Below are 16,541 nucleotides of genomic sequence, written 5' to 3'. Positions count from 1 at the left end.
GAGAAAGCGTAAATTTCCACCTAGCCATCCTCGATCCCTGGCCCCGAATGCCAGCATTTCTAAACTACTGGCCTATGAAATGCTGTCATTTAGGCTGGTGGACACAGACAGCTTCAAACAGCTCATGTCGCTTGCTGTCCCACAGTATGTTGTTCCCAGCCGGCACTACTTCTCCAAGAGAGCCGTGCCTTCCCTGCACAACCAAGTATCCGATAAAATCAAGTGTGCACTGCGCAACGCCATCTGTGGCAAGGTCCACCTAACCACAGATACGTGGACCAGTAAGCACGGCCAGGGACGCTATATCTCCCTAACTGCACACTGGGTAAATGTAGTGGCGGCTGGGCCCCAGGCGGAAAGCTGTTTGGCGCACGTCCTTCCGCCGCCAAGGATGGCAGGGCAACATTCTTTGCCTCCTGTTGCCTCCTACTCGGCTTCCTCCTCCTCTTCTTCCACCTGCTCATCCAGTCAGCCACACACCTTCACCACCACACACAGCCCGGGGTAAACGTCAGCAGGCCATTCTGAAACTCATATGTTTGGGGACAGGCCCCACACCGCACAGGAGTTGTGGCGGGGTATAGAACAACAGACCGACGAGTGGTTGCTGCCGGTGAGCCTCAAGCCCGGCCTGGTGGTGTGCGATAATGGGCGAAATCTCGTTGCAGCTCTGGGACTAGCCGGTTTGACGCACATCCCTTGCCTGGCGCATGTGCTGAATTTGGTGGTGCAGAAGTTCATTCACAACTACCCCGACATGTCAGAGCTGCTGCATAAAGTGTGGGCTGTCTGTTCGCAGCTTCCGGCGTTCACATCCTGCCGCTGCTCGCCTGTCTGCGCTACAGCGTAACTTCGGCCTTCCCGCTCACCGCCTCATATGCGACGTGCCCACCAGGTGGAACTCCACCTTGCACATGCTGGACAGACTGTGCGAGCAGCAGCAGGCCATAGTGGAGTTTTAGCTGCAGCACGCACGGGTCAGTCACACTGCGGAACAGCACCACTTCACCACCAATGACTGTGCCTCCATGCGAGACCTGTGTGCCCTGTTGCGCTGTTTCGAGTACTCCACCAACATGGCCAGTGGCGATGACGCCGTTATCAGCGTTACAATACCACTTCTATGTCTCCTTGAGAAAACACTTAGGGCGATGATGGAAGAGGAGGTGGCCCAGGAGGAGGAGGAGGAGGAGGAAGAGGGGTCATTTTTAGCACTTTCAGGCCAGTCTCTTTGAAGTGACTCAGAGGGAGGTTTTTTGCAACAGCAGAGGCCAGGTACAAATGTGGCCAGCCAGGGCACACTACTGGAGGACAAGGAGGATGAGGAGGAGGGGGAGGAGGATGAGGATGAAGCATGGTCACAGCGGGGTGGCACCCAACGCAGCTCGGGCCCATCACTGGTGCATGGCTGGGGGGAAACGCAGGATGATGACTATACTACGCCTCCCACAGAGGACAGCTTGTCCTTACCTCTGGGCAGCCTGGCACACATGAGCGACTACATGCTGCAGTGCCTGCGCAACGACGGCAGAGTTGCCCACATTTTAACGTGTGCGGACTACTGGGTTGCCACCCTGCTGGATCCACGGTACAAAGACAATGTGCCCACCTTACTTCCTGCACTGGAGCGTGATAGGAAGATGCGCGAGTACAAGCGCACGTTGGTAGACGCGCTACTGAGAGCATTCCCAAATGTCACAGGGGAACAAGTGGAAGCCCAAGGCGAAGGCAGAGGAGGAGCAAGAGGTCGCCAACACAGCTGTGTCACGGCCAGCTCCTCTGAGGGCAGGGTTAGCATGGCAGAGATGTGGAAAAGTTTTGTCAACACGCCACAGCTAAGTGCACCACCACCTGATACGGAACGTGTTAGCAGGAGGCAACATTTCACTAACATGGTGGAACAGTACGTGTGCACACCCCTCCACGTACTGACTGATGGTTCGGCCCCATTCAACTTCTGGGTCTCTAAATTGTCCACGTGGCCAGAGCTAGCCTTTTATGCCTTGGAGATGCTGGCCTGCCCGGCAGCCAGCGTTTTGTCTGAACGTGTATTCAGCACGGCAGGGGGCGTCATTACAGACAAACGCAGCCGCCTGTCTACAGCCAATGTGGACAAGCTGACGTTCATAAAAATCCACAGGACCTGTCCATCCCTTGTGCAGATTAAACATTAACTATCTCCCCTTAACCATATATTATTGTACTCCAGGGCACTTCCTCATTCAATCCTATTTTTATTTTCATTTTACCATTATATTGCGGGGCAACCCAAAGTTGAATGAACCTCTCCTCTGCCTGGGTGCCGGGGCCTAAATATATGACAATGGACTGTTCCAGTGTTGGGTGACGTGAAGCCTGATTCTCTGCTATGACATGAAGACTGATTCTCTGCTGACATGAAGCCAGATTCTCTGTTATGGGATCTCTCTCCTCTGCCTGGGTGCCGGGGCCTAAATATATGACAATGGAGTGTTCCAGTGGTGGCTGACGTGAAGCCTGATTCTCTGCTATGACATGAAGACTGATTCTCTGCTGACATGAAACCAGATTCTCTGTTATGGGACCTCTCTCCTCAGTCTGGGTGCCGGGGCCTAAATATCTGACAATGGACTGTTACAGTGGTGTGTGATGTGAAGCATGATTCTCTGCTATGACATGAAGACTGATTCTCTGCTGACATGAAGCCTGAATCTCTGTTATGGGACCTCTCTCCTCTGCCTGGGTGCCGGGGCCTAAATATCTGACAATTGACTGTTACAGTGGTGGGTGAAGTGAAGCATGATTCTCTGCTATGACATGAAGACTGATTCTCTGCTGACATGAAGCCTGAATCTCTGTTATGGGACCTCTCTCCTCTGCCTGGGTGCCGGGGCCTAAATATCTGACAATTTACTGTTACAGTGGTGGGTGACGTGAAGCATGATTCTCTGCTATGACATGAAGACTGATTCTCTGCTGACATGAAGCCTGAATCTCTGTTATGGGACCTCTCTCCTCTGCCTGGGTGCCAGGGCCTAAATATCTGACAATGGACTGTTACAGTGGTTGGTGATGCGAAGCATGATTCTCTGCTATGACATGAAGACTGATTCTCTGCTGACATGAAGCCAGATTCTCTTCTATGGGACCTTTCTCCAATTGATATTGGTTAATTTTTATTTATTTTATTTTTATTCATTTCCCTATCCACATTTGTTTGCAGGGGATTTAACTACATTTTGCTGCCTTTTTCTGCCCTCTAGCCCTTTCCTGTGCTGTTTTACAGCCTTTTTAGTGCCGAAAAGTTTGGGCCCCCATTGACTTCAATGGGGGTCGGGTTCGGATCCCGAACCCGAACATTTCCGGGAAGTTCGGCCGAACTTCTCGAACCCGAACATCCAGGTGTTTGCTCAACTCTAAATATCAGTAATATATTAAAACACATAATACGTCTGCTCTCCATCTGCCCTAGAATTGACTCTTTGGTGGATAACCTCATATACATAACATGCAGCCTCTTTGAAGACCACTAAGCAGTTTTATGTAATGTCAAGTTTCATGTTAATCTTAGTTATGGCTGCTGTACGGTCTCCAAAAGTCAAGGTTTTCTTCCTGCAGCTTTATCCTCTGATTATGTCTCATGCAGGAGATATCTGATCATTGTCTGAGGGATCTCTAACTGGTGGAGATGTTGCATCTTTCTCACTTGTCTCAACAGCTTCAGGATGGTTAGACGACACTGGGACATCAGAGACTTTGGATGTACTGTGAAGTGACAGCAGAGATGAATACGTTACCAATACATAAATATCATTACTGTATCATTCCCATTTTTTTTTTTTATTAACCACTTCACATTCGGGCCATTTCCCCCTTCTTGACAGAGCCATTTTTTGCAAATCTAACATGTGTCACTTTATGTGGTAATAACTTTTAAACGCTTTTACTTATCCAAGTCATTCTGAAATTGTTTTCTCGTCACATATTGTACTTCATGACAGTGGTAAAAAAAATTCATTTTTAATTATAAAAAAATAGTAAACTTACCAGAAATTTTCAAAAATTAGCAAATTTCCAAAATAAAATTTCTCTGTTTTTATAATAGATAGTAATACCACCAAAAATAATTATTACTTTCCCCATATGTCTACTTCATGTTTGGATCATTTTGTGAATGTCATTTTATTTTTTGGGGACGTTAGAAGGCTTAGAAGTTTAGAAGTAAATCTTGAAATTTTTCTGAAAATTTCCCAAACACTCTTTTTAACCCCTTAAGGACCGGGCCATTTATCACCTTAAGGACCGGACTGATTTTTGCAAATCTGACATGTGTCCCTTTGTGTGGTAATAACTTAAAACGCTTTTACTTATCCAAACCATTCTGAGATTGTTTTCTTGTCACATATTGCACTTTATGACACTGGTAAAATGGAGTAAAAAAAAACATTTTTATTTATAAAAAAAATACCAAATTTACCAAAAATTGGGAAAAATGTGCAAATTTCCAAATTTCAATTTCTCTACTTCTATAATACATAGTAATACCTCCAAAAATAGTTATTAATTTACATTTCCCATATGTCTACTTCATGTTTGGATCATTTTGGGAATGCCATTTTCTTTGGGGGGGATGTTACAAGGCTTAGAAGTTTAGAAGCAATTCTTGAAATTTTTCAGACCAGTTCAGGTCTGAAGTCACTTTGTGAGGCTTACATAATATAAACCACCCAAAAATGACCCCATTTTTGAAATTACACCCCTCAAGGTATTCAAAACTGATTTTACAAACGTTGTTAACCCTTTAGGTGTTCCACAAGAATTAATGGAAAATGGAAATTAAATTTTAGAATTTCACTTTTTTGCCAGATTTTCCATTTTAGTCCATTTTTTCCAGTAATAAAGCAAGGGTTAACAGCCAAACAAAACTCAATATTTATTGCCATGATTCTGTAGTTTACAGAAACACCCCATATGTGGTCGTAAACTGCTGTACAGTGCACACGGCAGGGCGCAGAAGGAAAGGAATGCCATATGGTTTTTGGAAGGCAGATTTTGCTGGACTGTTTTTTTTACACCATTTTGGAAACTACGGGATAAGGTGGCAGTTTTGTTGGTACTATTTTATGGTACATATGATTTTTGGTTGTTCTATATTACACTTTTTGCGAGGCAAGGTAACAAAAAATAGCTGTTTTGGCACAGTATTTATATTTTGTTATTTACAATGTTCATCTGACAGGTTAGATTATGTGATACTTTTATATAGCAGGTTCTTACTGACGTGGCGATACCTAATATCTATACTTTTTTTTCAATTAAGTTTTACACAATAATATTTTTGAAGCCCAAAAAAATCATTTTAGTGTCTCCATAGTCTGAGAGCCATAGTTTTTTTTTATTTTCTTGGCGATTGTCTTAGGTAGGGTATCATTTGTGCGGGGTGAGATGACTGTTTGATTGGTACTATATTGGGGTGCATATGACTTTTTGATCGCTTGCTAGTACACTTTTTGTAATGTAAGGTGACAAAAAATAGCTTTTTTACAGTTTTTATTTTTTATTTATTACGGTGTTCACCTGAAAGGTTAGTTCATGTGATATTTTTATAGAGCAGGTTCTTACGGATGCGGTGATACCTAATATCTATACTTTTTTATTTACTTAAGTTTTACACAATAACAGAATTTTTTACACAAAAAAAATGATATTTTAGTGTCTCCATATTCTGAGTGCCATTTTTGGGGCGATTGTCTTAGGTAGGGCTCATTTCGTGTGGAATGAGGTGACTGTTAGATTGGTACTATTTTCAGGGGCATACGCCTTTTTGATCGCTTGGTGTTGCACTTTTAGTGATGTAAGGTGACAAAAAAAGTGGGTGTTTTTAGCACAGTTTTTTTTTTTTTTTTTTTACGGTGTTCACCTGAGGGGTTAGGTCATGTGATATGTCTATTTTATTTATTTCTTCCTATTTTTAATATTTTTTTATTACTTGATTGGGGATTTTTTTTTTACATGTGAAACCTTTTTTTATTTTTTTTTAGAAAACACTTTATTTTATTTTTTACACTTTGTGTTCCTCATAAGGTCATATAAGACCTCTGGGGGACATTTAACTTCACTTTTTTTTCCCCCACTATTGATTTCTCCTGTAAATGGGGCTGACATAGCCCCAGTTATAGGGGAAATAGAAACATAGAATGTATCGGCAGAACCATATGGCCCATCTAGTCTGCTCAATATACTGGCCCTATCTTATATGAAGGATGGCCTTATGCCTATTCCATGCATGCTTAAACTCCTTCACTGTATTTGCAGCTACCACTTCTGCAGTAGGCTATTCCATGCATCCACTACTCTCTCAGTAAAGTAATTCTTCCTGATTTTACTTTTAAACCTTTGCCCCTCTAATTTAAAACGATGTCCTCTTGTAGCAGTTTTTCTTCTTTTAAATATTCTCTCCTCTTTTACCGTGTTGATTCCCTTTATGTATTTAAAAGTTTCTATCATATCCCCTCTGTCTCGTCTTTCTTCCAAGCTATACATGTTAAGGTCCTTTAAACTTTCTTGGCAAGTTTTATCCTGCAATCTATGTACCAGTTTAGTAGCTCTTTTCTGAACTCTCTCCAAAGTATCAATATCCTTCTGGAGATATGGTCTCCAGTACTGTGCACAATACAAATGAGGTCTCAATAGTGTTCTGTAGAGCGGCATGAGCACCTCCCTCTTTCTACTGGTAATGCCTCTCCCTACACACCCAAGCATTCTGCTAGCATTTCCTGCTGCTCTATGAGACTGTCGGCCTACTTTTAAGTCTTCTGAAATAATGACCCCTAAATCCCTTTCCTCAGATACTGAGGTTAGGACTGTATCACTGATTTTATATTTTGCTCCTGGGTTTTTACGCCCCAGGTGCATTATCTTGCACTTATCAACATTAAATTTGCCAGATTTTTGACCATTCCTCTAGTTTTCCTAAGTCCTTTTCCATTTGGTGTATCCCTTCATGAACATCAACCCTGTCACAAATCTCTGTGTCATCAGCAAAAAGACACACCTTACCATCGAGGCCTTCTGCAATTTCGCTGATAAAAATATTAAACAATATGGGTCCCAGAACAGATCCCTGAGGTACCCCACTGGTAACAACACCATGGTCTGAATATACTCCATTGACTACAACCCTCTGTTGTCTGTCCCTCAGCCACTGCCTAATCCATTCAACAATATGGGAGTCCAAGCTCAAAGACTGCAGTTTATTGATAAGACTTCTATGTGGGACAGTATCAAAAGCCTTACTAAAGTCTAGATAAGCGATGTCTACTGCACCTCCATCTATTATTTTAGTCACTCAATCAAAAAAAATCAATAAGATTAGTTTGACATGATCTCCCTGAAGTAAACCCATGCTGTTTTTTATCTTTCAATCCATGGGATTTTTGATGTTCCACAATCCTTTCCTTAAGTATGGTTTCTATTAATTTCCCCACTATTGATGTCAGGCTTACTGGCCTATAGTTGCCCGATTCCTCCCTACTACCTTTCTTGTGAATGGGCACAACATTTGCTAATTTCCAATCTTCTGGGACGACTCCTGTTGCCAGTGATTGGTCAAATAAACCGGTAATGGTTTTGCTAGTTCACCGCTGAGCTCTTTTAATAGCTTTGGGTGTATCCCATCAGGCCCCTGTGACTTATTTCTAGAAATTTTAGACAGCTGACTTATAACCTTTTCCTCTGTAAAGACACATGCAATTAGTCTTCCTCCCTAACTTTTACTTCATTTTCTTTTGTAAAATCTGAACAGAAGTATTCATTGAGGCAGTCAGCTACTTCTGTATCTTCTTCCATATACCTTCCTTCTTTTGTTTTTATTTTCGTAATTCCTTGTTTTAATTTCCTTTTTTCATTTATGTATCTGAAGAATGTCTTATCACCTTTTATCACTGACTGAGCTAATTTCTCTTCTCCCTGTGCTTTAGAAGCTCTTATAACTTCCTTGGCCTCTCTCTGCCTAATCTTATAAATTTCCCTGTCATCTTCGTTTTTTTTTTATTTTGGCCACTTCTGCTGAGTACCACAGTGGTCTCTTTTTTTTTTTTTGCTTTTACTGACAAGCCTAATGCAATTATCTGTTGCCTTCAAAAGTGCCACTTTTAAGTAGTCCCATTTCTCCAGGACTCCATTTAAACGGTTCCACTAATCTAATTTTAGAAAAGTCTGTTTTTCTAAAATCTAAAACTTTTGTTTTTGTGTGGTGTGACTCAGTCACTGTACTTACAGTAAACCACACTGATTGGTGATCACTAGATCCCAAGCTTTCCCCTTCAGTAATATCAGATACCAAATTCCCATTTGTGAATACTAAATCTAAATTGGCCTCCTTCCGGATTGGCTCCTAAACTTCTTGCTGTAGAGATAATCCCAGTAGGGAATTTAGAATATCTGTACTCCTGGCAGAAATACACCCCCCAGAGAGGCTGTACAGCATTATACTACGCTGTACAGCCTCAGTGCAGGGCTGATCGAGATCTGTAAAAGACCCGACAGCTCCTGCACTCTCCCGGCCCCTGACCACTTGGCAGGGACAGGAAGCGCATAGCTCGGTAAGCGCTGTGTATGCAGCGATCTAAAAGGCAGGGAAACCTGGGAACTGTCCCTGCCTTCCCTCTGGGTTGCCCTGCTGTCACTGACAGCGGGCAACCTGCTCTGCATCTGCACGATTAGCGTGCAGCTGCGATCTCTGAATGGACGTTCCAGAACATCCATTCAGAGTTAAACATCCACCCATAGGACGTTAATATCCTATGGGTGGATGTGAGGTGGTTAAAGGGGTTTTCCAAGACTGATGGGTGGGGGGTCCAACACCCGGGACCCCCATTGATCCGCCGTTTGAGATCACACTGGCAGGGTTTTCTTGCTGCTTTCCCTAGGCCGTGGGATGTCACGATTATTAGTCACATGGGCTAGGTGCAGCTCAGACCAATTGAAGTGAATGGGGCTGAGCTGCAATACCAAGCACAGCCATTATCAAATGGTTGGCACTGTGCTTGGCAGGATGAGAGAAGGCCACGGCACTCACAGGAGCGCCGGTGCCTTCTCAGGGGGACCCGGATGTCAGTCCCTGACCGATCAGATACTGATGACCTATCCAGAGTATAGGCCATCAGAAGAAAAGTCTCAGAAAACCCTTTTAAATAGGTAAAAAAAAAAACTGCTGCAAATGTTCTAAAACAAAAAAAAGTAAATAGTACTATCTCTGCTTTACCCTGGTGATCCAGTGCTGGTGCTCTGTTGGTCCTTCAAATCTGTGTTTGCAGCATGTGACTGCTGCAGCCAATCAGCTGCTGCAGCGATCACATGCTCACCACTCAGCACTGCGCCCAGATGCCAGCACTACAGCCATCGATTGGCTGCAGCAGTCACATGCTGATTACTTGTAAAGAAAGACAGGGAAGACCATGGACAGCACTACACACAGCCCATAGCAGATGCAAATATACCATATGAGCAGCCACACAAGGGGCCCAAACGCCTGTAAGTGACTGAACTAATGAATCTCATGGCTTCCAGCTGTTACTGGATTGTTGGAGATATATAAGGGGGCAGCACTTATTATTGGTGAGCAAAGGGGCACTTTGCTGTCTGTGACCACCATTGCCCCATAGACAAGTCTGGAAGAAATGACCCCTTATACTCCTTCTATTCCTACCACAAACCCTGAATTGGTGCATGCCTAAATTGGATTTGTCATCATACTATGCTGCTCGAATATGTAAGGGGCGCATATAATGGGCACAGGTCTACTCGCCTAATAGTCCAAATAGCACAAAAAATACTTAGTCATTTGGCTAGTAAGAACAATCAAATATTATATAGTTTAGGTGTGCGTTGTATTCGAGAGGGGAACACTCCCCCTACCTCCCCTCGCTCCTCTCATCGGTGATTGATTTCTGGCTTTTGTATATCTGTGTCCAGGAATGAGTACACTGAATGGAGAGCTGACTGATCGTCTTTAACCCCTTAAGGACCGGGCTCATTTTCACCTAAAGGACCAGGCCATTTTTTGCAAATCTGACTAGTTTTACTTTATGTGTGAATAACTTTAAAACGCTTTTACTTATCCAGGCCATTATGAGATTGTTTTTTCATCACATATTGTACTTTATGACACTGGTAAAATGGAGTAAAAAAAAAATGTGTTTTTATTTATTAAGAAAATACCAAATTTACAAAAAATGTGGAGACATTTGCATTACGTAGTAATACCTCCAAAAATAGTTATTAACTTACATTCCCCATATGTCTACTTCGTGTTTGGGTAAACAAACACAGTCAGCAGCACTACATACCCTGCCATAGGGCAAACTATTCGGTACTAAAATTTGTGGTCCAAGTGTGGTGCTTGCAGATTGGGGTCCAGGCTAAGGGTCACTTGATGCAATAGTAGTTTATAGAGATCCACAGCACTCTTCCATTATCAAAATCCTTTTCTTTCTTTAGACAAGCAGCATACAATTACAGTGACGTTTTGACTTAAACAAGTCTTGTTTAAGTGGAAACGTCGCTGTAATTGTATGCTGCTTGTCTAAAGAAAGAAAAGGATTATGATAATGGAAGAGTGCTGTGGATCTCTATAAACTACTATTACTTCATGTTTGGATCATGTTTGTGAGGCATACATAATAGAAACAACCCAAAAATTACCCCATTTTAGAAACTACACCCTTAAGGTATTCAAAACTGAGTTTACAAACTTTGTTTACCTTTTAGCTGTTCCATAAGAGTTATTGGCAAATGGAGATAACATTTTATGATTTTGAACTTTTTGGTAAATTTCCATTTTAATCCATTTTTTCCAGTGAGAAAGCAAGGGTTAACAGCCAAACAAAACTCAATATTTATTGCCCTGATTCTGTAGTTTATAGAAACACCCCATATGTGGTCGTAAACTACTGTACGGGCACACTGCAGGACACAGAAGGAAAGGAACACCATTTGGTTTTGGGAAAGCAGATTTTGCTGGACTGGTTTATTTACACCATGTCCCATTTGAAGCCCCCCTGATGCTCCCCTAGAGTAGAAACTCCAAAAAAGTGACCCCATTTTGGAAACTATGGGATACGGTGGCAGTTTTGTTGGGACTATTTTTAGGGTACATATGATTTATGGCTGCTCTATATCACATTTTTGTGAGGCAAGGATTAGACTATGACCAGTCACACTGTGGGTATATATATATATATATATAGAAAAAGAAAGTCCAGCGGGAGCACCAGCCTGAAGGGTGGGTGCAAAATCCAGGGGGGATGACGGCAGTCCCCAATATGTAAGAGAAGAAATAGGACTGCACTCCGGATATTCATGAAAAAAATCAAGTGGTTTTATTCACCCATATTTGGCAAATCTTGCAAGATTTGCCAAATATGGGTGAATAAAACCACTTGATTTTTTTCATGAATATCCGGAGTGCAGTCCTATTTCTTCTCTTATATATATATATATATATATTTATATATATATATATATATATATAGTCTTTAAAAATTTTCTTTTTAACGAAAAAAGTTTTTAACAAATCCTATGACCCCACTACTACCAGTTTCCTATCTATTACAACTGTTATGGACCCAAGTGGTCCTTCGCACACATGTCCATATATATGTCCATATATATTGTGTTTATGCTTATATATATATATATATATATATATATGCACTTTTGATAGGGTATTCTATAATATGTACAGTGCTTTCTGGTGGATATGTAACCCTCTATATATGTATTTTGTCACATATTTTAACTTGTTTTTATTTAACTTTTTTAATTTTGAGGTACATATGGTTTTATGATCGATTTTTATTCTATTTTGGAAGGCAGATGATCAAAAAAAAAATTTTTCTGTGGGTGAGTACAAATATGCACAATAATATAACTTTTTATGTCGCCATATTCTGAGATCTATGATATTTTTATTTTTCTATTTAAGCAGTAAGTAGTGTTCTGAAGTAAATACAGTATATGCTTTTAAGGGGTCCAAAACGTACGCCTTAATTGTGGTTTCTAGAGGTTATGGCATTATGTGTGGAAAAAACACTTTAAAGGGGTTTTCAGAGTTATATTAAAAAAATCCCCCCATCCAGCAATTGTCATAAAATAATAAAAGAATGTATATTGACTGATTTTATCCTCAGATCTGACGTTCCAATGCTCCCTGCCGGGCTTTGTTGGTTAGGCTGCAGAGATGACGTTCCTGTATACTCTATGTGAATGCTGAGGCCAGTGATTGGCTGCAGTGTATATGGGCATGTCATTGCTGCAGCCAAGAAGATAGGTTCGGAGCATTGGCAGCGGAAGTGGCAGCAGATGAAGTAGGTAGGTAGACGTTACTGACTGGGGGGTGGATTTTTTAAATAAGGCCCCTTTCTGTGTCTGCTGTGTTTGCCCAACGTTTCCATCAGGAGAATTTCCTGACCAAAACTTCAGACACATGCATTTAACGGATTCCACAGTATATTGAATACCCAGTGAATACATTAATCGTACACTATATACACAATGTGAAAACAGCCCGTCAGTCAACCCATTTAAAGGGCATCTGCTGTCAGCAGATTTCTATCTATGAAAATTGATGACCTGTTACATGGGAACTTGGCAGCTGAAGGCATCTGTGTTGATCCCATGTTCATATGTGTCTGCATTGCTGAGAAAAGTGTGTTTTAATATATGCAAATAAGAGCAGTTTAAGCCTGTTTAAAGGTCAACCATTGACTTAGGATAGGATAGCTACCTTACATCTGGTGACACCAGAGACAGAGCTTTCTTTTCTCTTTGGAAAGAGAGCTAATTTGTGTAGCATTGCACATGGACAGTTATATAGGTTTCCAGATATAAATACGTAGCACTTCCGAGATTCTTTACCTCAACTTCAACAATTACCTTTTTCTGTTGCCAGAAGTTCCATTGCCTCATGATTGGGGAATGACTTAGAAGTATGGATATCAGGCAAATAGACATTGGCTCCAAAATCAACAAGTAATTTCACAAATGATGTCCTACATCCATGCTTGAGGCACACATCTAGTACTGTTTTAGGGCATTTTATCCTTTTCAGAAGTTTCTCATCAGTGCAGTTGTAGTCTGGGTCAGCCCCATAAAGAAGCAGGATTCTAAAACACTCCAATTGCCCATAGACAGCTGAGAGGTACAATGGTCCTGTAGTTGTTGCAATATTTGTAGTCCAGTTGGGTAACTTGCATTTGACATTTGTTTCTGCGCCATAATCTAACAGTTCTCGTAAGATACTAGTATTGCCTTCCCTGGCAGCATTCAGTACTGGAGTACAGTTGTTATAAATGCTTCCTGAAGGACAAGCTCCAGCTTTGAGTAATTCTCTGACACAGTCAAAATGGCCACCACTAACTGCAGTGAATAATGGGGTTTGGGCTTTCAGATCCAAGATGTCCACATCTACCCCATTAGCAAGGAGAATCTTTAAGCATTCTAGAGAGCCTTTGGAGGCAGCCAAGTGAAGAGGGGTCACTGGAACACACCAACCACTGTTGACCAATTTCTTATATTTGTCTTCTGAAAGTAGACTTGATAAATATTCAGGGTTATCCATTGTCACCGCCAGATGTATTTCACGGCGCTCTTCAGCTGCCCCCTCATCTTCTTCTCTTTTTCTTAGGATAGAAAACATCTTTGTGATAGTCATGACATTCTTCATACATCGGCATCTGTTTGCCATTTTCAGCACAAACCAATCTTAGATGTTAAAGCTGTAAAAGCAGAGCAGAAACAGAATGTGAATATTTGGAGCTAAATTACTCAACATTACAGTTTTTCAGGATATCATGTTTTCATTCACTACACATATAAAAGTTGTATTCCCATTCTATCAACAGGATATACCGAAATTGTCTCATAGATGAGGGTCCCACCTTGTACCCCATCCTGCCTGTTGAATGTGCCACTGTGAATGAAGAGGTGGTTGCACTTTAATGGCTCTCTACATTCACTTCTATGGGACTCAGTAAGTGCAACCAGCTCTGTATTCAGAGTGGTGAATTCAACAGGCTTGATGGGGTCCGAGAACCCCTTCTCTGGAGACAAATGCTAGTGCCAGAAATCAGAGCCCGCGCACCCCATCAAGGTATCTCAGTTGGCACGGGACCTACTGCTAAACCTACCTATAGTGTGTGAACAGTCTAATAGGTGCTAAAGTCCGACTCACAGCCACACTTCCACAAACCTCCAAAGTGAGATCACAAATACAATAGTAAGAGGGAGGAGGCTGTGAGATCCACCTATGACGGACTAGTGTGACACAGGCTAACAGGTGCACCAGAATGTTACCAAATATTAAAAAAATGGTACATTCCATATATATAGAGAGACAAATCACTGAATAAAGTGCTCCCCCGGTCATAAATACGCTACAGTATTTGTGGTTCTGAGCATTTCCTCCCATTTAGGCCACTTTATTGAGTGATATGTCTTTCTATATATATATGCAATGTGTCATTTTTTATCTTTGGTAACATGCTGGTGCACCTGGTAGCCTATGTCACACTAGCCTGTTATAGGTGGGGTTCGCAGCCTCCTCCCTCCTCTCATTGTATTTGTGATGTCACTTTAGAGGTTTGTGAAAGCTTTGCTGTGAGTCGGACCTTAGCACCTATCAGACAGTGTTCACACACTATAGGTAGGTTTAGTGGTAAGTCCTGCGCCAACTGAGATACCTTGACGGGGTTTGCGGGCTCCGATATGTTCTTGAACTGAATATATGGCTAAAGTCTCATCTTAACATGTAGCTTGAGGGTTTAGCCTTGTATTTTTTCATTTGCATATATTGTAGTGCACCTTTGCAGTGATTTATTTATTCTTATTGTCTAATCCACACATGATTCCATCTTGTATAGGATTCTTTGAGTCACATGTGGTCTGCTGCCGGTTTTCTCCATTGTATTCATTTTTTGCTGGGGATTGCCGTCTGCAGCAGATCACATGTGGAGGTTTTGTTCCTCCTGTCATAAATACGCTACAGAATTTGGGGTTCTGAGCATTTCCTCCCGTTTAGGCCACTTTATTCAGTGATTTGAATAATGCAGTAACAAGTTAATGAAGCAATAGTCAACTCAGCTACAAAGTGCAGGGTTCCAACAACATTGCCTTCATAGTGTAGGATTTAACAACAAAGAAGGAAGGACCACCAGCAATCCAAGTCAAATCGGTCACAGCAACACAATCAAATGAGTCTCCAAAATATACTACGAGGACAGTAAGAGAACTCTACAAGTCTCAGTTATTTTTCACGGTGCTCATATCTGATGACCTTAAACATTCATATTCTAAATTCAGTGATAAAATCTGTAAGATCCATTGGGACCTATTTGGGACAAATACAGTGCTGTGTCCCTCCAGTGAACTTCTGATGTGTTATACAGGGAGTGCAGAATTATTAGGCAAGTTGTATTTTTGAGGATTAATTTTATTATTGAACAACAACCATGTTCTCAATGAACCCAAAAAACTCATTAATATCAAAGCTGAATATTTTTGGAAGTAGTTTTTAGTTTGTTTTTAGTTTTAGCTATTTTAGGGGGATATCTGTGTGTGCATGTGACTATTACTGTGCATAATTATTAGGCAACGTAACAAAAAACAAATATATACCCATTTCAATTATTTATTTTTACCAGTGAAACCAATATAACATCTCAACATTCACAAATATACATTTCTGACATTCAAAAACAAAACAAAAACAAATCAGTGACCAATATAGCCACCTTTCTTTGCAAGGACACTCAAAAGCCTGCCATCCATGGATTCTGTCAGTGTTTTGATCTGTTCACCATCAACATTGCGTGCAGCAGCAACCACAGCCTCCCAGACACTGTTCAGAGAGGTGTACTGTTTTCCCTCCTTGTAAATCTCACATTTGATGATGGACCACAGGTTCTCAATGGGGATCAGGTGAACAAGGAGGCCATGTCATTAGATTTTCTTCTTTTATACCCTTTCTTGCCAGCCACGCTGTGGAGTACTTGGACGCGTGTGATGGAGCATTGTCCTGCATGAAAATCATGTTTTTCTTGAAGGATGCAGACTTCTTCCTGTACCACTGCTTGAAGAAGGTGTCTTCCAGAAACTGGCAGTAGGACTGGGAGTTGAGCTTGACTCCATCCTCAACCCGAAAAGGCCCCACAAGCTCATCTTTGATGATACCAGCCCAAACCAGTACTCCACCTCCACCTTGCTGGCGTCTGAGTCGGACTGGAGCTCTCTGCCCTTTACCAATCCAGCCACGGGCCCATCCATCTGGCCCATCAAGACTCACTCTCATTTCATCAGTCCATAAAACCTTAGAAAAATCAGTCTTGAGATATTTCTTGGCCCAGTCTTGACGTTTCAGCTTGTGTGTCTTGTTCAGTGGTGGTCGTCTTTCAGCCTTTCTTACCTTGGCCATGTCTCTGAGTATTGCACACCTTGTGCTTTTGGGCACTCCAGTGATGTTGCAGCTCTGAAATATGGCCAAACTGGTGGCAAGTGGCATCTTG

General features: G+C 41.8%; 1 protein-coding gene across 1 annotated transcript in view; it reads right to left on the bottom strand.

Annotated features, from left to right (window-relative positions):
• LOC122919795 (ankyrin repeat and SOCS box protein 12-like) overlaps positions 1–16,541 on the bottom strand; it is a 76,188-nt gene that overhangs the window by 41,828 nt on the left and 17,819 nt on the right. Inside the window, exon 2 of the mRNA XM_044268982.1 lies at positions 12,916–13,743. Within this exon, the coding sequence (XP_044124917.1) occupies positions 12,916–13,743 (828 nt within the window). The remainder of the gene's footprint in view (positions 1–12,915; positions 13,744–16,541) is intronic.

Source organism: Bufo gargarizans, chromosome 9 (assembly GCF_014858855.1).
Source record: "Bufo gargarizans isolate SCDJY-AF-19 chromosome 9, ASM1485885v1, whole genome shotgun sequence".
Classification (NCBI taxonomy): Eukaryota; Metazoa; Chordata; class Amphibia; order Anura; family Bufonidae; genus Bufo; species Bufo gargarizans.
The sequence above is the reverse complement of the archived record's forward strand: the minus strand, read 5'-3'. Positions and strand labels throughout refer to the sequence as shown.